Source organism: Plectropomus leopardus, chromosome 19, assembly GCF_008729295.1.
Source record: "Plectropomus leopardus isolate mb chromosome 19, YSFRI_Pleo_2.0, whole genome shotgun sequence".
Classification (NCBI taxonomy): domain Eukaryota; kingdom Metazoa; phylum Chordata; class Actinopteri; order Perciformes; family Serranidae; genus Plectropomus; species Plectropomus leopardus.
The window spans coordinates 20,934,744-20,957,697 of record NC_056481.1 but is presented as its reverse complement, the minus strand read 5'-3'; the positions used below and the strand labels follow the sequence as shown (position 1 = coordinate 20,957,697).

Here is a 22,954-nt window from a genome sequence, read left to right as displayed (position 1 = left end):
GGGCGTAAATGCATTTAGTGTCTTTTTTCCCTCTGAGGACATTACTTTGATGATTAGTGAAATCCACGCAGGTGTGTCGGATGCAGAGCCCTCGCGCCGGTCTGTCAGGCACGCCCAGGTGGAAATAAGCCAGTAATCATGTAATTACATCCACCACTGCAAATCAAAATGCGTGCCTTAAAAAAAATACACGTGTGTCACCTTTATTCACGTGTATTACATATACCTCAAAATATATTTAACATGAGTTAACACTTGCGTAAATTATAACTGCAAATGTGACTTAGAATATGTTTACGTTGGCTATGTATAGCCCATGTTAGAAAATCAGACAGTATTACTGTCATAACATGTTTTAATTAATTTATGTTTGCATGTTATTGTTTTAAAAAACCCTATTATTGCGCTTTTTCGGAGGTTCAGGTGGTGTTTATTATTTAGTATTTTTTATTATTACATAACAGTCTGCTACGTTTATGGTCGAAACTTTTCTTTCTTTTCTTTTCTTTTTTTTTTTTTTTTACCTTAGGTAATGCAGCTACAGCTCGTGATTGGCCGATTCCACTGTGACAGGCACACTTACTAACAAATCGGTACTCTTTCCGCCGGTCACCGGAGGCAAACCTCGCCGCTGATTGGCTGCGGGGAGCAGAGTGGGCGGGCTGAGTTAAGTAACTCGTGGAGAGTTCGTTTATGACCTGTTATTTTGGTAGTCTCACCCCTGTGAACCACTTAAGCAGCTTCTCTTCACTTTATTTTATCGCTTCTTGTGAGCTGCCGACCAGCTCTGAATAAGTTGTCGACCTGAAAGTAATTTAGAGAAAAAATGAGCGCAGACATCCCGGAGATTTTCAGGGCTCTTCTGGAGCAGCCATTCACTCTCCCAAACTTTGACGATAATGGTAAGTCGCTGCCAAATCAAACGGCAAAATGATTGCTTTGAGAATTTGCTTAAATGCAAAGCGGGTCACTGAAGTTTGATTTGCAGTTTTAAACACTTTTTTAAATGTCTGCAAACAACTGCGTGATTGTTGCGTAATCCCTGTCAGCTGAGTTGGATGGGAATTTGTGCCAGCGCCTGGACTGCGTGGGTCTACTTATCGATTTAATGAGTGTCCAAATGTTGATAAATTTCCTTCAGAAACTGTGCTTATTGAGTATTGCATGGCAGTTATGTCAATACAACGACTAAATCTGTAGCAGCAGTACATGTAGTTCAGTGGTTTTGGTGATCAGCCTATGTATCCCCTTTTGACCTGAGCATATTTGGCTTAATTTAGCTTTAGAAAACATGGAAAGAAGATTATGAGTAAGTTAATAACGACTGACCCAAAATGTGCAAGAAATTAGTAGAAAGTTACAAGAAAAAGAAATTACTAAAATAGAGCATTAAAAAAAAGGAACAAAAATAGATAATGACCTGGAAAAAAAAGCCAAAATAATAAATATTATATTATAAAACCTAATTTTAAATCTATAATAATTACATAGTTTGACTTTTATTTAAAATATGATTCTCTTTATATACATTTTTATTTAGTTTTCAGGTCATTTTTAAATGTATTAATTTATTTATAGCAAGTCATAATAAAGATACAGCACAAAAACTGACATAAAGTTGTACAAAAACTGAAAAATAAAACCCCATACAAGATAAACAATACACGTAAAGAAAACTCAAGCCAGATAATGCAACATAAATCACAAAAAAATGCACATTATGCACAATAAAATCGACACAAAAATGGTTCCAAAACCCATAAAATAGCTTCTTGAAAAAATTACGAAAAGCAAGGCTATAGTATGGCAAAAAAAATCAAAATCTTTAGCTATTTTTTTTTGGCAATGTGCAGGACATTTAATGCCAGGTTGCAGACTGCATTTTCCCCCCATTTTCTTGGGAAAGAAATCAACCATATTTGCTCATATTTCAAAGGTTTAAATACTCTTGAAGGGTTTCTGAACGCAGCACAAGAAAGCTGATGTCGTTTCGGGTTTCATAGGTTAACACAACTTCTGACTCTGTTTTTGGCTGCTGTGGCTGAGTAAGATGAATGATGTCTTTGCCTGCTTGATCATTTTACCGTGGCCTATTTTTAGACCGGCACCCCAAATAAGCTTCAAAAAAGTAAACAAAGCTGCAAAATCAGCCCCTTATTCTACATTGTCGCAGTGAAACAGAGGAGAACAAGAGAGACCACGTGGTTTACCTGCATAGTGACAAGTCTGTAAACCTGCAGGACCTCTCCATCCTGTTACATCATTGTTAAACAAATACTTCACGTCCTTTAACCTTTAAACACCAACTGGATCCTGCAGCAGCTTTGTCACAAGCACAGTTTTGGTGATACTTGAAACAAGTGAATATTCTCCCTAACCCATGTCCTGGGCCTCTCATGTGTTGATCAGATAAAAGAAAACAGTGGGTGAGGAGCAACAGCATGCTCCTGTTATTGTCCCTGTGTTTGATCCTATTTGTTATTCCACTGAGAGAGTGTGTGTGTGTGTGTGTGTGTGTGTGTATGTATATGTATGTGTGTGTGTGTATTTGTGTTTTTGTGTTTTTGTGGAGAGGTAATCCGATGGGATTGGGTCAACTCTTGAAAAAGGTTTGTTTAAAAAGAAAATGGGATTGGATTATGCAAACAAGTTTTGGTTTTGATCTGGATCAAACCCTCAGTGTGTTTTCATAGGGATTGGGATCACTTTTATAAAAAAAGAAATAATACAATTTTTAAAAAAAATCAGGATTCTGTTGATCCCAGTAGAGGGATGGATTCAGGAATAAAACACAAAAATAAACTTGATTTGTTTATCTGTTATGATTAAAAGTAGACAGGAATACGCCTTTCAGTACAGTAAAGGTGATAAAAAAATACTACTAATAAAGGATTTTGTGTCCATATATATGGACCCCCCAAACAGCTGTTGATATGAAAATTAATAGTTATAATAGTTTTAGATGTCATTTATCACCTTATATTATTATGACACAATCAAAAGGACCTTGTAACAATTGCATCAACCAGTGATACTCAATCTATGGCCTGTTGGCCAAATTTGGCACCTGACAGGGTGCTGGGTGGCCCTCCAACCATTTTCTAATTTACAATGAAAATAAACTGATTCACACTTGGATTTGTTTCATTTTAATGTAAACAAAGTGCTGGGGTGTATTTTTAAAGGCACCAAAACGGAGCTTGTTTATATAAAAAACAGTGCCAGTGGAGGATCCCCCACCCCCTGCAACAGGGGTCCAGGCCAAGCCCCAAATGTCCTCAAATCCTCTTAACGCCCCTGTGCAAATCCAACATTTATGGGACAGCTGGCCCTTGGCTTTCTGACATTTTGCAAAATTGGCCCCCGGGCACAGCGAGTTGAACATCCCTGCCTCATGAGAAAAGAAGAAAAGTTATCCAAATAATTTAAACTGGATCAAAATCATCCAGTATTGGAAATCTCAAGAGTTTTTGTTTTTGCTGTTCATTATCAGCTAATCCATTTTTATTTACAACCATTTTGGAGGAATATTTTATGGGGACTAGAGGTGGGTACCACCAGAGGTGCCACAATATTATCACAATGTCAAGATACGATATTATTGCAATTTTAAACATGTTGCAATACACTAAGTATTGTCATAATATATATTGCGATTTAATACATTTTTTAACTAAAAAGGAGAATTTGTCAACATCTGTTTTATCTATGAAGATTTTCACTCTGTTCATAGTCAAAGTGACCTGCAAAAGCAAGAGCTTTCAATATTCTACTAGACTACCAAAACTTTGGTTTGTATTTGTAATACTCATAATTTATATAATTAAAAAAATAAATACTTGGCATTAGTGTAAGGATATAATACAGCAATACTTTGTTGTGTCAATTTTTATTTTTTTTCCCCCACCACCCCTAATGGAGATAACTTCCATTTATTTTTACATTACTGTAGTGAAAGGCTCAAAAGGCAGCTTTTATCGACTTATTTTACTTTATCTCTTCAACAGATAAACAAATCAAGTTCAAAATAAAAATAAACCAACATGTATTTAATCAATTTCAATTTTTTTCCCTAAAATACAACCTGAGTCCACCCTCCAGTTGCAATCAGGATAAACTTTTTTTTTTTTAAATCATAGATATCCCAATTGTCCTGAAAAGTTTTGAAAAACATACAATGAACGTTTGGTTCTCATCAAAACCAAAGCTGGATAATGTGATCCAATCCCTCAAACAAGCTGTTTTCAAGGTTTGATCCTCTCCCACAGCCGAGGGCTCTGTAGCTTTGTGATTAAATCACTAGATGTCTCTGTTTTCCTTCTTACTCTGGACCATATTTAGATAGATCAGATTAGAGTCGGGTAATGTGATTACATTAATGCTGTAGTGCTGTAGCCCCATTTCACAGGATTTCATAATCACTTGTCAGTTTGTGCATTAGAGGAGATCCCAAAGACACCGAAAAAGTATCATTAATGACGTGTCTATTAATTTTCTCTCTCCTATATTGGGGAAATGTCCACTTTTATCTTCCACTTGCTAAATAACCTACAGATGATAAAGGCTGTAATAATAATGAGGCATAATTAAGTAGTAAAATAACCAAATGTTTCAACTTCATAATCTATTTGGACGTTATTTGATTATTTTAAGTTTTTTATAGCTGTCCAAAGATGTTGACATTAATTCTGGAGGAGTCTGAGATGAAGTCATGACTTTAAAGTGTCTTCATTTTTTTGTTTGATATGGTTCTTTGTTCCGATAATAATATTAAAGGTGCAATTTGTAGGATTTAGGGGAATGTAGTATCTGATGTGGAATTTAATAAGTATGCGTTCTGTAGTGTATAATAACCTTAAAATATGATTGTGTTTTCAGACCAGTCCTATTAAGTACACAACCTTTTATACTGAAGATACATAATTTTAGCCATACTAGTATGTAAGTCCAAAAAAGTGCACTATTCTCTACAACCATGTTATTCATAGTGTATTATTCAAAATCTAATTTCCAATTCAATGCAAATACATATAATTTCAAGTTGCCCCCTTAAATTCTTAATTTTTTGAGGGCACTTTTCATATAGAACAGGTCCAGCCTGTGCTCCCTTTATAACCGTAACATTGATTGAATTCTGTCTGTGCACTGTCTGTGGAGTTATATCGCTCTCAATCCTCTGAGGGGTTACGAGGCAGTGCTTCACACTTCACACACTTTTGTTTTGTTGTAACATACTATTTTTTGCAAAGAACTTCTTCATATAGTATATGTTAGGCCATATATCACCACACAATTCATTTTGATTTCATTAACTTGAACAGTGGTTTGCAGACATTATATGTTTTGTTTTGCACATTTGGCAGCTTGATGTTGCACCTCTTGCTTTATCTGTGTCGTCATCTCAACTCGGTGCTTTCTCAGAAACGTTGCTGTCGCTGTCAAGCCGCCAACTTGTTTTAATTAAAAACTTGTTTAGCACATATTGCCTGTCAGCTTGTAGAGCTTTCAGTTTACCGCTTTTCTTTTCTTTTATTGTCCATCTTGTTGGTTAGGTTTTATGTCTTGCATCTTTTACCAGTTACACCCTCACTGCACTGACCTTTTTGGGGTGGAGGGATCAACCGTCGTCAAGTCTCAAATGTTATTACATCACTGATGATGTGACCTATTGTAACCTCCTAGGCTCCTGTGAGTGCAGCCTGCATTATCTATTTACTGTGACTATACACCGGCCCTTGCGGCCCCAAAACCAGCCCGGCCCAGTTATCCTGTTTCTCCAGATTAGCCACTCGACCTGACAGTAGCCCAGAAAGGGCAAACCAAACATTTTCTCTAGATAGGACAGTCACGTTTTTACATCAGCTACCATAGTCAGAAGCTCCTCTGCAACAAACTGTTGTAAAAACACAGATTTAGAATGTGAAACTGTCTTATTCAGTGTTTTTATCAGATAAATCACCTGATCTGTTTGTTCTGCCTACGTTTTACGCATTTCACCTTTATTAGAATGTGCATGAGCTGTCAAAGTACCACAGCAATAATAACAGTGAATGTTTAGCACATGTTTTAACACACACAGGTAACCAGGACAGGGAGGATTTAAAAGTGTGTGTGGACTCCTCCAGGGCTCTACATGTGCAGGAGCTCAGAATTTGCTTTGTAGGCTTCAAAGTTGTGGCCGCTTTATTTTTAGATGTTTTAGCACGTGAGGTGGAAAAATACTCTCTTTGAAACCTGAGCAAGCTGGCTTGAAACATGAGAAAAAAGGCAATACCCAATGAAAAAAGAAATGAAAAACTAGGAATAATTTAGTGAGATACAAGATAAATGACCGTTAAATGAGTTTTGAGAGTATAAACAAACAAGGAAATAACCTGAAATAACTGCTTAAAAATCTACTGATTCTGTAACATCATTTTGAATATCTAATTATGAAAATATTTAATTTAGTTTTTCTCAAGCTTATTTCTTTTTCTTTTTTTTTCTTTCTTTTTTTTGCGTGATGGTGAATAATGTGAGCATCATTTCACAGAATCCATAAAGGCGTCAACACCGCTAAATATGCTGCAAACTTTCTTAAGCGTGTACAAAGTTAACAGGATGTGAATCACATCAGAAAAATCCGGACTGCATTTTTTTATTTTTGTGCAGAACTGCACAGTCATGCTGACAATTGTTTTCAGATAAAAGTTTTTTTTTTTATAAACAGCATTGTGGGCAGATTAAATTTGTAGCTGTGGCGCATCCATGTGAGCGAAAACAGCCTGCGTTTTTCAGCTGTGGTTTATCTTGATCCTCATCTAGTGTTCTGTGATAACAGGAAGTTTGATGGAATGCTGTTAAGGTCGAGAAAAGATCAAGTATTAGTTTTTTTGTTGGGTTATTGTCGCCTTTACTTTTTGATAGCAGGTTTTAAACAAGGCAGTGTGGTGCTTCAGTAGGTGATATTTAGTGTGAACACACTCAGTAATCTCATGTGCACACTCACTGTAGCTGACCTTCAAGTCTCTCCTCACAGTGTTATGCTAAAAACAGACACATACAAACAACATGGGACAAAAACACCCCCCATCCACCACCACCAATAAAACCCAAAGAGTTGTGGCCAGTGTGTACCATGCTGTGCAGAGCTGCCCTTTTGTAATTTCTCATACTGATGTTAATGTATAAAATAGACTGAATAACCCATCTGGAGACACTGGATGATGTGGGGATGCATTTATTGGACCGTACATTTAGATGTATTCATCTGTCAAAACAAAACAGGGTGTAGCTGCATTAGAACCGTGTTCTATTTGAGATCAAGTGCACTGTACATCCTGTTTTGTTTTCCTTAATATATGGAAAAAATGTTGTAATGTTCTACTTTGACTTTTTACTCCATTATAGTATCATTCTCTGACATTAGACCTTATAAAGGGTATTTAATAACAATTATTTTAAGACAAAGAAACAGACATAAGTAAAGTATATGAAACTTAGATTTACAGCCAGAGGAGGCATTAAAAGCAGAACAGGCCCCGCTACTGTGGCCACTACAATGATTTGATAACCAGAGTTACAAGTTACTTTACAAATTAAGATTTTTGCAGACAAAACATGAAAAATGTAGAAGTGCAGCTGATTGACAGAACACTTAATTTATAGCTATTTTGACAGTTTGTCATTTTTCATGCCAACAGTTTTCATGGCTCCAGCTTCTTGTAATTTTGATTTATGAAATTGATTTTCTTCATTGATTACTTAAACTTTAATTTCTTTACGTACATTTTCCTTATACTTGCATAGATGGTCACTTTTAGATAAGTTTCATTTTCAATGCAGAAATTTTACTTTTAACAGTATTTTTTATTAGGAATAAGAGAGTGATCGTTACACATGACTTGTGAGTGGATAGGGGTAGATGCAGGGGAGGCATGTCAAAAAGAAATGTTTAAGCATTTTTAATGATCTTTTACCAGATTTTAAGTAAGAATTGCACTTTGTTTGAGAAATTAACCATCTGTTTTGGTGATGACTTGAACTCCTGTTCTGTTTGGATGTTGCATGGGCCCCAGTACTACCTACATTTGGTGTGTATACATTTTATGGTGGATGGCGGGTCATGCATTTTCCCCCAGTCACTAAGGGACATTTAGGGAAAAACATAAGTAGCTTTGGAAAGGGTAAAAAAAACAACAAAAAGTCACACCTTCTGGTACAGTCCCTAAGTAAAGGATCTGAATACTTCCTCCACTTAATACAACACATCAGGTTGAACCAGACCAAATATTGCAAGCAAGCACTTTTCTAATGACTGAATGAGGTTGCGGTGAGACTGATGTAACACTACATGTCCTGCCCTGTTGTGGCAACTTTGCATTTTTGTTTCACATATCTTTGCCCTTGGGATGTCTCCTCAGCCGCAGCAATGCACTCCCGATTTAAACCTCAAGGTGCTACCTCTGCGCGGCCAGTGCCCTGATGCCGGCACGTTTCTGCATGATAAACAGAGCTGCAGCTCCATTGGACGGAGCCTGCAGATATATAAGGGCCGCAACTGCACGTGTGTTTGCATGTGAGCTGCGCTGCTGCAACATACGGACATGTGTGGCCTATATGTTGCATGCACATCTGATGTTTGCGAGAAGTATGACGAAATGCAGGATTTATTACGCGTCTAAAACGTATGTTTGAAGAAGATGTGATGGCGCTGCTGAGACATCGATCGACTAATCACACTTTAAAGTTTTAAAGCCTGTATGCTGAGGTTTGTCTGTGCACAACATTACTGTAATACGTTATTAAGAAAACATGCCTTATAAACAGTGATCATGGACGTTCATTAAAGGTATCACGCTACTGCAGCACCGAAATCAAAATAGGTCAAGCTGCACAGTGCTGCTTATCATATCCATGTCTAGGTGTTTGGCTAGTGACACGTTTTCTGTTAACATATTCTGTGGACCATATATAACTCGGTCAACCAATGAGATCACAGCCATCCGCGACGTGACACTCGCTATTGGCTCCTCTCTTCTAAACCCCGCCCCCTCTGATTAATAGTCATAAACGAGGAGCCGACCCGCGTATGAACACAAGACTGGGCGGACATTTTTGACGAGGAGGTGCGGTTTGTTCCAAAACCTTAACACGAACAAATTGTCCGAATCAAAGTGAGCAACAGTGTTGAGAATAGTTAGACGGTCGTCGACACGTTCATTTTCGGATTAAAAGTCGTTAGAGACGCCGTTCAACAGCGGTGAAAGCGATTAGATAGGGAACGGCATCGAGTCAACAGGATAGCTAGCTTTTTTGCCAGTTGCTAACAACAACAAGGAGAAAAATGTCGGTAGAGCCGATTATCATCACACTTGAAACGGCCACCGGAGCCTCGAGTACATTCCCGGTGGTTTTGAAGAAGATAATGGAAATGCCTCCGCCGAATATTCTGGAGGGCGACGACGGTAAGAGCAGGTCAATGGACAGAGGAGGATGTAGCGTTAGGTCAAACTAGCTTGGTAACCACTGTGTTTTTAAAATGTTTTGCATTACTTACCTGCACATACACATTTTGTTGAGCTTACTGTCTTTTGTGCTTGAGTCTGCTGGTGAAAGGAGAAACTAGCTTGGTGAAGCAGTTGTGTTGTTGAAAGTGGTTCACTGTTTAGGGGCATTTAAAACAAAAATGGCGCCTTCTGCTGGCCGGGTCAGTGGCATTACACTACGATGAAACATGAATACCCCAATACATCCATGCAGAAAACAAGTGGTTTTCCAGCTTTCATATCACTGTAATGCTTCGATAACTCTGTTGTGAAAGTCATTCATTTGTTTTTGGTTTTTTTTTTGTTGTTGTATCATGCTTTATCAGTGGTGGATGAAGTGCCTAAAAGCCATGTTTGAGTAAAAGTACAGATATCATACCAGACATTGGTAGGAGTTTAAGCCTCCCACTAGAATATTACTTTAGTAAAAGCCTTAAAGTGTCAGTCATGTACTGTACTTAACTGTAAGTATCAAAAGTGATTTTTTTATGTTAAATGTAATTAAGTATTAAAGGTAAAAAGTACAAGCAAATGCTGGTAATAATAAAGCAAGCTCTCATAATTCCCAGAATTATGAAGTTTATTTCTTCATCTTAAAAATAAAGCGCACATTACACTTGGAGATAAATTATGTCCTCTTCAAAACTTAAAATGATTTGAAGAACAAAATCCTTTTTTTTAACCTCACATTACTTCATTTATCTGTCCATCCCCTCCTCCTCCCTTCCATCCTTCCCTCCCTATTTTGTTGTAAGTCACAAAAATGCTCAGGGGAAATGTGGAGTTGACAAAAATATTAAAAACTAAAGTAAAGCACAGATACTCCAAAAATACAAGGTATACTTAAGTATTACTTCATTACATTACACTACTGTGTTTTATCCATAGTAAATGAAAGTCTCTTTGGAATTCTAACAAATATTTCTGAAATTCTTCCTATTTTGTCACCAACCAAATCTAAAGTCACATTTAGATTATACATTTTACTTATCCTGTAAGCCAGGTGCTCTCGTGATTCAGAGATGACATTGATGGAAAAAAGGTGTTTTCTAATAATAATAATGATGAGAATAATTCTAAATTTATTTGTATAGTACTTATCTAAACAAGGTTGCAAAGTACCTCTCAAAGTGCAAAAAAAAAGAAAAAACAGGTGCTAAAAGTGAGAGAAGTATTATGCACTGAGGCAAAAACAGAACAAAATGAAATAAAATAAAAGTAAAATCTTGAGTGGCGTCACTTTTCTTGTGCTGCTTTCAGATGCGTTTCAGAAGAATTTTAACCTTTGAACCCTTTGTAAATTGGTGCCAATTCTCTAAAAAACTGCCAATAACCAACATGGGAGGAAATCTTGCACAAATTGCAAGAAATTTGTAAATTTGAAAAATTATCTCTAAAAAGCTAGGGGACAATTATCTTGGAGAGAGACTATTTTATAGATAATAATTGTGTGTATAAAAATATGCTGTGGAATTATAATAAATTTAGCTCCTTTCTGAGTAATTTCCCTTTGTAAAATGGCTTTATTTTACTATTTTTAAGGTCTTCTTTTTGTACTTTTTTATTAATTTCTTTCTTATTTTTGGGTCATTTCTCTCGTTTCTTATTGCCTTCTTCCTAAGTTTTGAAAGAAATCAAGCTATTTTTCTTAGGTTTCAAAGGGTTAAAAAGTAAAGTCTTCCTATAAAAATGTTTTAAGCAGTGATTTTAAAACAGGTAATGTGCTAACATGCCTAATCCTCAGGCAGAGCCAAAGGTATACAAAAAGCCAAAAAACCAAGTCACCCTTAGTTAGCAACTTTGACCTGGAGAAGACCAGTAAGGGGAGGCTTGAGGAGCACAGGTCTTAGCCTGAAGCATAGGGGGTCAGAGGCTCAGCCAGATAACTGGTTGAAATAATGTTGAGCATTAAAAGTTATAAAAGGATCTTTAAATCAATTCTAACGTTAAAAGGCAACCAGTGGAGGGAGGCAAGAACTGGATAAATTTGTATATCGGCATACAACTGGTGCGTTACAGTAGTTAGTGCACGAGAATACAAAATAATGATGAAATTTGAACTGTTTGTCACTTATTTAATGAATACTTCTGAATAAAATTACTTTGGATAGATTTTGAATATCTTTTAAAATTTTTACGGGTTGAATATTTGTTTATCAAAAAGAGACTTTTTATGACAGTGACGTTGACTGAAGTTTATTTTGAACATCCTTATTTTTATGGGCATTTTTTAAGACACTCACCCAACTTCAAAAGCGTTTTTTGCTGAAACAAAGTTGCTTTTACAGTTTACAGAGATATATTTTGTCGGCAAAAAACATGTAAGTAACAAATAGTTTGTGCTAAGATCAGATAGCTGATAATGTAACTAGTTAACATTTACATCAGTGCCCTAACTATATTAGTTTTCATTGTGGCAAAATGGCTTAGAAGCTCAGTTCATAAACTCTCCAACCTCCAAGCATTCAGTGTGGTCATGAAACTTACGTCAGATGAACCTGTTGTCCACTGATATCCAGACAGACTGGTGAACCTCAGCTTAACTCTGCGTCGTAGACTTTAGCTGATGTGTTGTAGCAAATTGCAGTTGAGAATTACATCTGTAGCAGTTGTGGAAATAAACGCAATCAAAAACTTGGTGGTCAGGTTGTGTGTCCTTTGGACTGGAAAACCAAAATGTCCAATTTATTTTGAAAAAATGGTGAACTTTAGTTTTTTTGGCAGTTTTCCTGTTGACCTCCATAAGGTTAAATGGGAAACTACCCTCAGATTATGAGTCATAAAATGTGTTAACCCACATCGTAAAAATAATGTCTCATATCTAAATGTTTTCTGTGTTTCAGATACTGACAAGGAGAAGCTTAGTCTGGGAGACAATGTTGACCTGGGTGGAAGCGGTAGCGATATGGGCCCTTCGGCCGCCCTGACCCCCGCTATCTGGGAGAAAACCATTCCCTATGATGGGGAAAACTTCCACCTGGAGTACATGGACCTTGAGGAGTTCCTCATGGAAAACGGCATACCCTCTTTGCCCGACGAGGACCCCCTAAAGAGCAGCCTTGAAGGAGACGCCAAAAAGAAACAGAGGGCCACACCTTCTGAGCAGATTAAGGCTACCAAGCCAGCAAGTGTGTCTCCAGTGACCCTGCTTCCCATTCAGGAACTGGACAAGTGTAAGGAGGAAGTGGTAATCATCAAGAGTGGTGCTGATATCATCTGTGATGTTACCGCAGGTATGTGGAGGCTGCAGAATCAGAGACTATCACCAAACCTTACTGAGTATGTGTTTAACAAGACAGGATGCTCTGGTTAATTGAGATGACTCCTCAAGCCAAGTCCCAGGGGCCAGATGCATAAACGATGTATACGTACAACATGTGTACGTCTTTTCTATAAATTTAAAGAATTGTGAGATAAGAATGTGCACTCCTCCCGCATTCTTCAGATCAGGCGTTACACTCGGTTTTAGCTGAGCTAGCTGTGGGTGAGATGATGATGATGAGAATAAATATTAGTAGAGGGACGGATAACATTGTTTTAAGCTTGTTCATCTGTTAAATTTTGATCAAATGCACATTTATAGTTAATTTTAAATTTTTGAGTGAAGAGCATTTATCATTATTTTAATTTACAGTCATCTCCCTGTTAGTGATTGATAAATTTCATCCTGTGAAGCACTTTGTAAAGTCTTTTTGAACACCGGGGCTATAAATGAATCATTAATCCTTCTGATGTTGAATAATCATGGTGATAAAGATTGTTTGCAGAAATGTGTCAGAATGGACTAACAGCAGTTGGAACGTCAGTGAGTGTTACAGCACGAAGAAGCCACATATTGAAAATGTATATATTACTTTTTAGAGCATGTCTGTAATTTTTATTGATGCATTTTCAAAATTGATCACACGTATTTGCCCAAATATACTGAAAAAAGAAGTTTAAGTCAAAAAAAGAGGAAATGGTGAGGTGTGTGGGGGGGGTGGATCGAGTAAGGAATAATAATACCACTTTAATCTGGTTTCTCTGGGGATGGCAGATGACTATAGTCAGGTTTTGTTGTGGACTTTGTCCAAAAAGGCAATGAAGTATGGCCTAATCTTTAGAAAATGTTCTCAAAATACCTTCAGTTTCATCTCCAACCATCTCATATTTCAGCCCCCATGTTCTCTTCTGTCTGCTCAGAGGTGTCCACCGAGGACAGAGCAACCCCCACTATCGACCCCGACGAGATTGAGATCGATGTCAACTACGAGCCAGATCCCACCGACCTGGTCCTGTCGAGCGTGCCTGGCGGCGAGCTGTTTGACCCTCGCAAACACAAGTTCACTGAGGATGAGCTCAAGCCACAACCGATGATCAAGAAGGCCAAGAAGGTGTTTGTGCCTGAAGAGCAGAAGGTAGGTTTGGAGAGAGACAGTAGCAGTCTCTAATTCACAGCAGTCCAGTAAATGTTCTCTGTGTTTGGGCATAGTTTGTTTAATTGACACCATGATCTTTGGGCATAGAAAGGACCGTAGATTTCTTAGCTTGGGCTGACCATGAGGTGAAACAGCTACTGAAAGCAACGTGAGCAGGGTGTCCTTTTAAACGGTCTTAAAACATTTTGTAAATATAAGGCCATAAAAGTTGTCAAGTAGGTTTGAATTCAGATTTTTTAGGTTTTTATTGCCTTGTTTTCCCCCAAAGAACCAAGCTCCTCTGAAGCTTTTAAAGTCTTATTTTCTGGACCTACTACTACAAAGTCCTCTTTCTTCTTAAGTCATATTTGCACTTAACGGGCAAAATGTAGCTTAACCTAACTGACTCTAAAGACATTATTCCTGTATGGAACCACATGTATGCTAAAGAGGGGTTTTTTTCTTCGAAAGTCAGTCTTGAATTTGTTAAATAATGATATTAAAAAGGTGTTGAAAAGCATTAAATTTAAGTGTCTTAAAACTGTAGACACCGTGCGTGTTACAGTTGGGCATTAAAAAGCAAACAAAAGTGTGTGTCATCCTTCTCAAAAGCGTGAGTTACTGCCCATCCAGACTAAAACACAACCAGAGATTTCAGACTAAAACAGGGACAGCAGCATTTTCAAAGGTTTCCATTTATAGGGGTTCTAAGATGCTGGAATAGTATGGACTCGAGGCATTAACATAGCAACAGTTAGGCTTTTTAAACGTGAAACGTGTGGATCTAGCCTTAAAGTTAGCACGAAGAGCAGAATAAGCTTCACTTCATGGATGACTGTAAAGTTATATGTCTGTAGAACTAAAGGGTTCAGATGTAAATGCATGGTGGCCTCCTCACATGTTATATTTTGACACCATGATATAACAGAGAATGTGTCCCACTTCACACAATATAAGAGCTGAGAGTAACTATCTGGCATCATTTTTAGAGCATTTTTATGATCATTTTCCATTGGCTCCAGTATTTACTTAACGCTGAAAAAGTGAGTCTGGTTTTAAGGCTGTGCAACATCCACGAAACTTCAATACAGGGATTGTTTAGCAACCTCAACACATGCTAAAAATATCCTAGAAATAGGATATCATCAATACGTATGGTTTCCTTAAAGAACCGAACATAAACGTTATTTCAGAGCACATGCATTGGAAAAAATGGCTGATGAAATTGTAACTTTTATTGCAGCGTTATTTCATCAGCCACTTTCTCGATGCATGTAAGGGAAGTGGACCCAGCAGGAAAAAAAGTCACAATGAAGGAGCTCTTGCGACTCACAGTGACTCAGCAGTCTCACTTTCTTCAGATGGATGTTTTGCTTCCTCCCCGCTCCGCCTGAGACCGCAGTTTTGTTTACAGGCACAAAGGAGCCTGGCTGTTTGCCATACTACGCACTTGACTGGGGTCAAATTTGGGCCAATGTGTCACCAATAAGATACATACGGCTGTCACCTTAACCGAGTTACCTTAGCAGCTGAGCACAGTGGACTCTGGTGTTGTGTTTCGTTGACTCAGACCAACCCTGCTGTTTATTTGTCCTGCACTTCTCCAGGATGACAAATACTGGCAGAGGAGGAAGAAGAACAACATGGCTGCCAAACGCTCACGTGACGCTCGCAGGCTAAAGGAGAACCAGATCACAGTCCGAGCAGCTTTCCTGGAGCGCGAAAACGCAGCGCTGCGAACAGAAGTAGCCGAGCTACGGAAGGAGTGCGGGCGCTACAAGAACACAGCGAGTCGCTACGAAGCCAAATTCGGACCACTGTAAGGGACCATAAAACACATAAAACTGAAACTGGACATTCAAACAGCAGACAGTGCAGTATAAGTCACTCTGATTTCACAGGTCAGGTCAGAAACAATATTTGGGGGCTGTTTTTAGAAAGCAGTCCCGATTATGTGGTGATACCAAATCCACTGAACCACTGAGAGGACAGCGTTTGACTGTTTGTTATGGAGGCGAAGTAGAATGAGCGAGAGTAACGCTGCGTACCATTTACCTTGGAAGTTGCAGGTGGGAGCTTGGAATGACATCACACCCGAGTTAAACTGACTGTTCATAAAATGTTCGAAAACTTAAGGCCCAAAATCGACATTCGAGAACTAGCAGCAGTGAACCATCAGGAAACATTTTTGCTAAAGAAAAATCCGATCTTATTGAACAAGTTTGCTTCCACTTCAGTCCCTCTGGACTTCAGCTCTTTGTTTACTTTCCTCACCTCCGTTTTTCTTCTTGCGTGCTGAGCTGAACAACCAATCAGATTGATCTCACTCCACTGCCTCCTAAGCCGATTCAACACCCTGAATCAGCTGATTAACAGCAGAGGAGGGCCAACAGTGTGAGACACACCACAAAGACAGACAATCACTGACATCCCAGTGTTGACCAGACTGATGGCAGACCATCAGCTTGGTGTGTCAGGGCCTTAAGATGTTGTCAGCAATACCAGTTTAAGCCAGGTTAGCTATTGTTAGCACAAACCAGTCGGTAATGGAGCATTGCATTTTACGCAAACAAACCGCGCAGCAGCATCTCCACAGACAGACATTGGACAGTTATCTGCCCAGGACTGTTGTTAGGAGACACAAATAAGACAGAAGTGCTAACAAACAGTGTAGCATTGCAGAATTCACTACTGTTAAAGCCTTAATCAGGGTTCCCGCTGTCATGGATTTCACCATCACATTTTCCAGCCACGGAAAAGTTGTGGAATTTTGTTGTGTGTAGTGAAATTGTTGTAATGTTCCACATAATGTAACATCACAACTAATTTATTTTCCGAAGCTGTTGGTGTAACGTAGCCCTAATACGCATCGATGCGTGACATTTGTTTACCAGCATGTTAAAAGCTTTTAAATTTTATCCGTGGAAATGTTGGAACCCTGCACACTGAACTTTGATTCTTCCGCCTTCAGGGAGCGCTCTGTTAAACTTTCCGATTTGGAAACTCTGACTTTCCAGTGCAAATGGAACGCAGCGTGATTCTCTTGAGGCTAACACAGCTGTGTGGCCTACATCTAAGTTTGGAGTCAATTCAATAAAAAAGCAGAACCGCCGTACCAGAGCTGGGTAAAACAGTCTAAAGTGGTTTGATACATCGGAAGTTATTCGTTAGGCTACGTAACTGTGTGACATCGTGAATTATGCTAACCTCTCTCCCTCCTCCTTCATGTCATTCACTCTTGTTCTCTTCTCTTTCAAGTGCGGTGCCGGACGACCAATAAACAGTTGATTTATTCATTTATTTTTACTAATGAATAAATAAATCAAACCAGTGGGGTTGGGATGTGCAAACAATAGAGTCGATGAGATGAAGAGGAGGAGGGCGTGACTGCTGTTGCCATGGAGGTGCAATAGCATGTAAAGACTTTATTTTTTTTTTTTAAGAATAACTTAACCATCCATGTGAGTGAGAGGAGTGTGAGGATATTCAAGTGCTTCTTCAGTGCACCTCTTTTATGAAGTGTACGTTTATCATGTTTTGTATGCCGAAAGAGATCATTTGTGATGTTTATTTAGGAGAAACTGTGTTTTTTTTTTTTTTTCTTTCAATGATAGATACTCGGGTAGCAGTTGCAATAGTTTAGATTGTTATTAGTCATTATTATGGTTTTGTATAAATAAACTGCAGTTTGCTTCCACATTTGAGTAAATTCTGAAACCCGCCTTTTTATTTTCAAATTTATATTATTATGTGAAAAGCTGGGCTTTTTCTTTGCCCACGAAAAACTTTTAACTGTGACATTTCCAATAATTTAAGATTCTTCAGGGGATTAAAGTGACATGGCAATAAAAAAAAGAAAAAAGCGCAGTCATGTTCACTCCAGCGGCACAGAGCCAAACATTAACGCTCTGCTCTTAATGTCCGTCTCACTGTCGCTCTGTTTGTCTCGGAGCAGGACGCCTGCTTCGCTCTCTGCAGGTTGTTAAAGTCGACTCGTCCATTTACGTTAGTAAACTCTCAAGTGTTGTGCGTAGAACCCACTGATGCATGTACTGTAAATAGTTTTAGTCTAAGATTATACTTTTAGACTCTTTTTTTTCTCCATCGTGTTACAATGTATTGGGTATCAAAGGATATTAAAGACGTGGATACAGTGCAGGTTTTGGATCAATATCAAGCAATGAAAGTGTGACATTTTCCTCCAAGAGTTAAATGTCTGAATATGAGTATTTTAAGGGATAAATGTTTTTTTTTTAAGTGGGGTTGCATGTGGTACTTATTCATAGTCAGTATACTGCATACACCCCAGTTTGCAGAAGCAAGCTGGAGTGTTTGCAGTACCAACACCCCACTTAAAAAAATGTCTAACTATCCCTTTAAGGCAGTCGGGCGCTAACAGGACTGAAATTAGTGCCTTATTGAAAGCAGCTGGAGGTGGAGTGTCACACACAGTGGAAGCATCATGTCCGCAAATAAAGCAATTGAGTTTTCCTATTAATCACAGTAAATTGCTTGAAATGATCACAAAACTAGGTGTTCAAAAACCTTTGACGAGGGGTAAAATGTGCATTTTAGATTGTATCAAGTTTTTAGGAATTGTGGCACCCATTCATCACCCAACTTTTCTGATTTGTGGCTGAACTTCATTGTTACAGCTGCCAACAGATATTTATTTTATTTTATTTTATTTTTTCAAATATTTTGACAAACCAGGAAGCCTCAGTAGGTGTATAACTGCACTGGGGAGTCTCTTTCATCAAAATTGAACCCCAAAAACTCTTCAAGCCATTTCAATGCACAGTCTGCCAGTTTACAGGGGTGCATATTGTGTAATACAACACCTGAAATTCAAGTTGTGGTTCCTAAATCCAGGATCGTTTAACTGACAAAAAAGGGAAAGCTGCTGTTTTGCTTTTTTGTTGCTGTGCTTCCGAACCATGAAAGTGACTTTTTTACAGAAATAAATTCAATATTATTCTTTCTGCGGGATAGGGTTTTCATGTGTTAGGAATGATATTCAAGTAAGAATAAAGTGTAACTAATACAGGTTATTTTTTAAATATTACAACCTGCAAATGCGTCTTTATCCGTTTGTACATGCTCTTGTAGCTAAAAGTCAGGAGTCAGTGATTTCTGTGGAAATGATTCAACTCCCTGCATCATTAATTTCAGGTAACAAAAGTCTCCACAGTAAGGTCTCTAGTGTGTAATTTCAATTTTTTGGTATAATTCTGACAAAGATGATAAACTTCCTGACTTATTTTGGTATTTTTTAATGCTTTCTGCTTTGATAAATCTGCCTTCTATCTGGAACAGGTCAACTTAACATTTGAGGGTTGTTTTTTAACCTTCCTGATTCTGTGTTTGTATTTCTTTGTAAAGAAACATCTTGGTATTCTTATTGTGGCTACCTTTTGTGTCTTGTATATACAGTCTGTATAAATAAAGCTTTGTTGAAAAAGACTGAAGTGTTTGGGTTTTTTATTTTTTAGATATGAGCAGTCACAGTGAAGAATGATATAAGAAGAGTGAAACAGTCTGTTGGAAAACATAGAAATATGAGCCAGACTATGTTCTGATAGTAAATACTGTGCAGATTAAGACATTGCAGCAATTGCATTCAGGTAGTCATATTTCTATCATTTTCCTTTGAAGTGTGGAAACAGGATTATTGCACTCATTGAAAAATCCCTCACTAAATTGCAATCAAGCTTTAGCCTTTGAAACCTGAGGAAATTGGCTTTATTTTGTTCAGAAACATGGGAATAAAGCAAAGAGCAGATTTAAGAAGAGAGGACACCAAAATGAGCTAGAAATCACTTAAAAAATATGCAAAACAAAACAAAAAAGTGGAAGGATAAAAAATTTAAAAAATGTCTAAAAATGCATAAAGATTATTTTAATTCTGTAAAAATAATTGTAAATATATAGTTATGATCATTATAAAGTTCTCTGGACATTTTTTTCAAGCTTTCTTAGAAATATTTTTATGAATCCACTAATTTCTTGCAATTTGAGGAACATTTTTTACCAAATTGCCTAATGCCCTTTCCCATGTTTCTGAAAGAAATTGAACCATTTTGCTCACAGTGATGTGGTTTAAATACATGTTAATGCACCACTTAAAGTTATGTTGATCTAGGTTTCAAAGGGGTTAAGTACCAAGATGTCCTACGTCTATTCCTGTATTCTGGTCATGTAAAAAAATGAAATAAACAAAATTCAGGCACTAGCTGGAATAAATGATCTATTTCCCCCAATCTGAAAAGAATTCCACAGCAATGGAGAATCACTTGTGGTTCAGTTTGGGTCAATAAATACTGATCAGAGAGCAAGAGTGTGAAATACTGCCATCTGATGGAGGACGTTTAGGGAGAAAATGTGGGGAAAAAAAGAAGTTCATACCGCCAGTTTAAACTCTTATTTGTTAAAGCAACCTAATTATACAATCAGTATAGTATCGGTATTAGAAAATAAAGTTTTCTGGACATTTTCCCTATTTAGTTAATAGTATCTAATAATCCCTCACAACTAATTTGTCTTGGAAAACTCTCTCAGTTGTCCAAGACAAACTTTTCCTAAGGGAAACAATAAAGGCTAATCTTATCTTATTCAAATCTTCTCCTTGTCACCTTCTGTTTATATTGCAGACATTTCTTGCCTATGAATTGTTCACGGATTATTTTAAGCGATGTAATAAAACATCAATTATTAAACCGATATATTTCAGTCGTCTGCAATATGATGAGAAAAATCTCAAACATACAAAACGCCACTGGATAGATCCTGGTTAAATCGTAAAATATCTTTAAAGGTTCCATAAAATCCAGAGATGTTTTTTGTTCTTTTGTTGCCGGTCAATAAAAATGCTCATCAGTGGTGAAATCTGAGTAGCCTAATGTTTAGTGACTATTAATATCAAGCTGTGTGTGAACATTGACAACCTTATAACGTTTTGGATGTTTTAAGTTTGCCTGTGAATATTTCTGAACAGAGAGGAATGAAGACAGAAATATAAAACAGAGTTTTATTGACAAATCCAAAAAAAAAAAAAAAAAGTTTCTTGAGGTTTGAAAGAAAATCTGCAAAGGCTGAAGAACTAAAACAAGAAGTGGGCTGTTGAGTCTTCACCTCTTCTTGAAACCGTACTTCTTCCTTTCATAAAACAGGTCGGTTTTAGAGCTGCCCAAGTTTACAATCTTCGGACAGCCGTCTCGCTGGAAAGGAAACGGAGAAAGCAGAGAGAAGTCTAGTTAGAAAACACTTTGTTTCTTTATATACACGTAGGATTTGGTTTAAATTGTAAGTGCTTTTTATTTCCTTCTAAGTGAGCTTAAGGACACTCACGTCTTTCTCCTGGATGGTGCACTCTTTGCAGTAGTAGGCATCAGATACTCCGGGCCCTCCGCAGATCACACAGCGTCCCTGGTAGGAGCCGTAGTTGCACTCATCACAGATCCGGACCAGCGTGCACGGCCTCACGTAGGAATCACAGATGACACATTTCCCATCACCTGAGAGACACAACAGGGGACAGAACGGATGAGAAATTGTATTAAGAAATTAGTGAGCGGAAATAAAATTATGTGGACATACGGAAAAAATTATTAATTAATAACAAGAAGTAGTATTTGTATTTTCAGTTCGTTATAAAAAAAAAGTCCTTATTAGTCATGACATTTTATGAGTTTTAAAAAAATAAAAAGTCATACTGTGGTATTTTGTAAATTTATGTCAAAAAAGTTATAGTGTAATATGGTATGTTGTAAAAAATATCATTAAAAAGTTATAGTATGATATGTCATCACGTGTTATAAAAAAGTCGCAGCATAGTATATTAAAAAAAATATAAAATAAAAATGATAAAAAAGTAATACCATAGTAAGTTGTAAAATATTTCATAAAATGGCAAAGCATTATGTGATATAAAACATTTTGAAGTCATAGCAGGCTACAGTATTTCATTAAAAATGTTAAAAGAGGTACTATGCCACAAAATTCATACAAACGTTCAGCATAGTGTCATAAAAATGATGGGAGTGTGTTACACACAAAGTTGGAATGACTAGAAATAAACCTATACTTCTCTTTTTATTAGGGAAGCCATAACTTGTCAGTTTATTGTATTATTATTATTATTGTTTAACCACAAAAGTAAACACTTACATTTCTCGCAAAGTCTCCCGATAGCTGAGGAATAAAAACAAAACAGTCAGTGTTAGCAGTTAATTCACATCTCTTCGATAGACTGACAGAGTAGAACAGCTTATTCCTTCCTCGTATTTGCAGTAAACTAAATGTTAAATACAACAAAGGAAGTTTAGAGCTGTAACATTTATTCTTCTCAGCGACACAGAGCTGTACTCGTCTCTAAGCTAACATCAGAGCTAACACTCCTTCAATGAAAACCACGCTCTAACCGTTAGCATGGCAGCTAACTCCAGCAAAACTACAATAAAGAAAATCCAGCAACGACGAGAAAACATAACAGCATTTCATAAAGTGTGAAATAAAACAAGTTTTAACGTACCAACACCGGCTTGTTTTCTGCAAAAGATCAAATCTGGATGATGTTTAGCCATTGTCGGCTAACGTACGGCGAGCGCTGCAGGTTTGGTTAAACTCTGACCTTCGACCCGTAAACTGTGTACGAGGAGTTGCAGTACCGCCCCCTAGCGCCTCCAAAGAGAACGAAAAGAGAAAACGCTTATCAACTATTTTATTCTATTTTTGAATTTAAAAAAAAAATGTATATTTTTTTCCCCACACCAAAAGTGCGGCCGTGGACAAACATATTTGTTATGAATTGGAAAGGAGAAATAAAAATAAAAAATGTTCTAGTCATTTCAGCTTTATAAAAATTATTGTGTGTCAAAATTCTGTCTTACATAAATCCAATTTCAGTTGATGATTTATACAATTTAAAGACAATACAAAACTGAAATAGTTAAATTCATAATGTATACTACATAATATAAACAATTTGAATGCAATTCTACGTACCTTAAACATTTTGTGCTTGAAGGACCT

General features: G+C 37.3%; 2 protein-coding genes across 4 annotated transcripts; one reads left to right on the top strand and one right to left on the bottom strand.

Annotated features, from left to right (window-relative positions):
* Positions 1-696: 696 nt before the first annotated feature.
* tefa (TEF transcription factor, PAR bZIP family member a) lies at positions 697-19,387 on the top strand. 3 transcript variants are annotated; one of them, XM_042507629.1, is made up of 5 exons: positions 697-902; positions 12,371-12,760; positions 13,683-13,924; positions 15,532-15,743; positions 17,183-19,387. In XM_042507629.1, exons 1-5 carry the CDS (start codon positions 827-829, stop codon positions 17,202-17,204), a joined length of 942 nt encoding a protein of 313 aa, XP_042363563.1. In that variant the 5' UTR covers positions 697-826; the 3' UTR covers positions 17,205-19,387. The 3 variants fall into 3 exon arrangements, with proteins under 3 accessions (XP_042363563.1, XP_042363562.1, XP_042363561.1); XM_042507628.1 differs by lacking the exon at positions 697-902 and adding an exon at positions 9,094-9,446 and having other exon boundaries at positions 13,710-13,924; XM_042507627.1 differs by lacking the exon at positions 697-902 and adding an exon at positions 9,094-9,446.
* Positions 19,388-20,937: 1,550 nt separating this feature from the next.
* Positions 20,938-22,603, bottom strand: phf5a (PHD finger protein 5A). Its single transcript, XM_042508569.1, has 4 exons — positions 22,455-22,603; positions 22,091-22,114; positions 21,272-21,438; positions 20,938-21,141 (listed from the first exon to the last, which is right to left on the bottom strand). The coding sequence occupies exons 1-4, from the start codon at positions 22,504-22,506 to the stop codon at positions 21,052-21,054; spliced, it is 333 nt and encodes a 110-aa protein (XP_042364503.1). The 5' UTR covers positions 22,507-22,603; the 3' UTR covers positions 20,938-21,051.
* Positions 22,604-22,954: the final 351 nt, after the last annotated feature.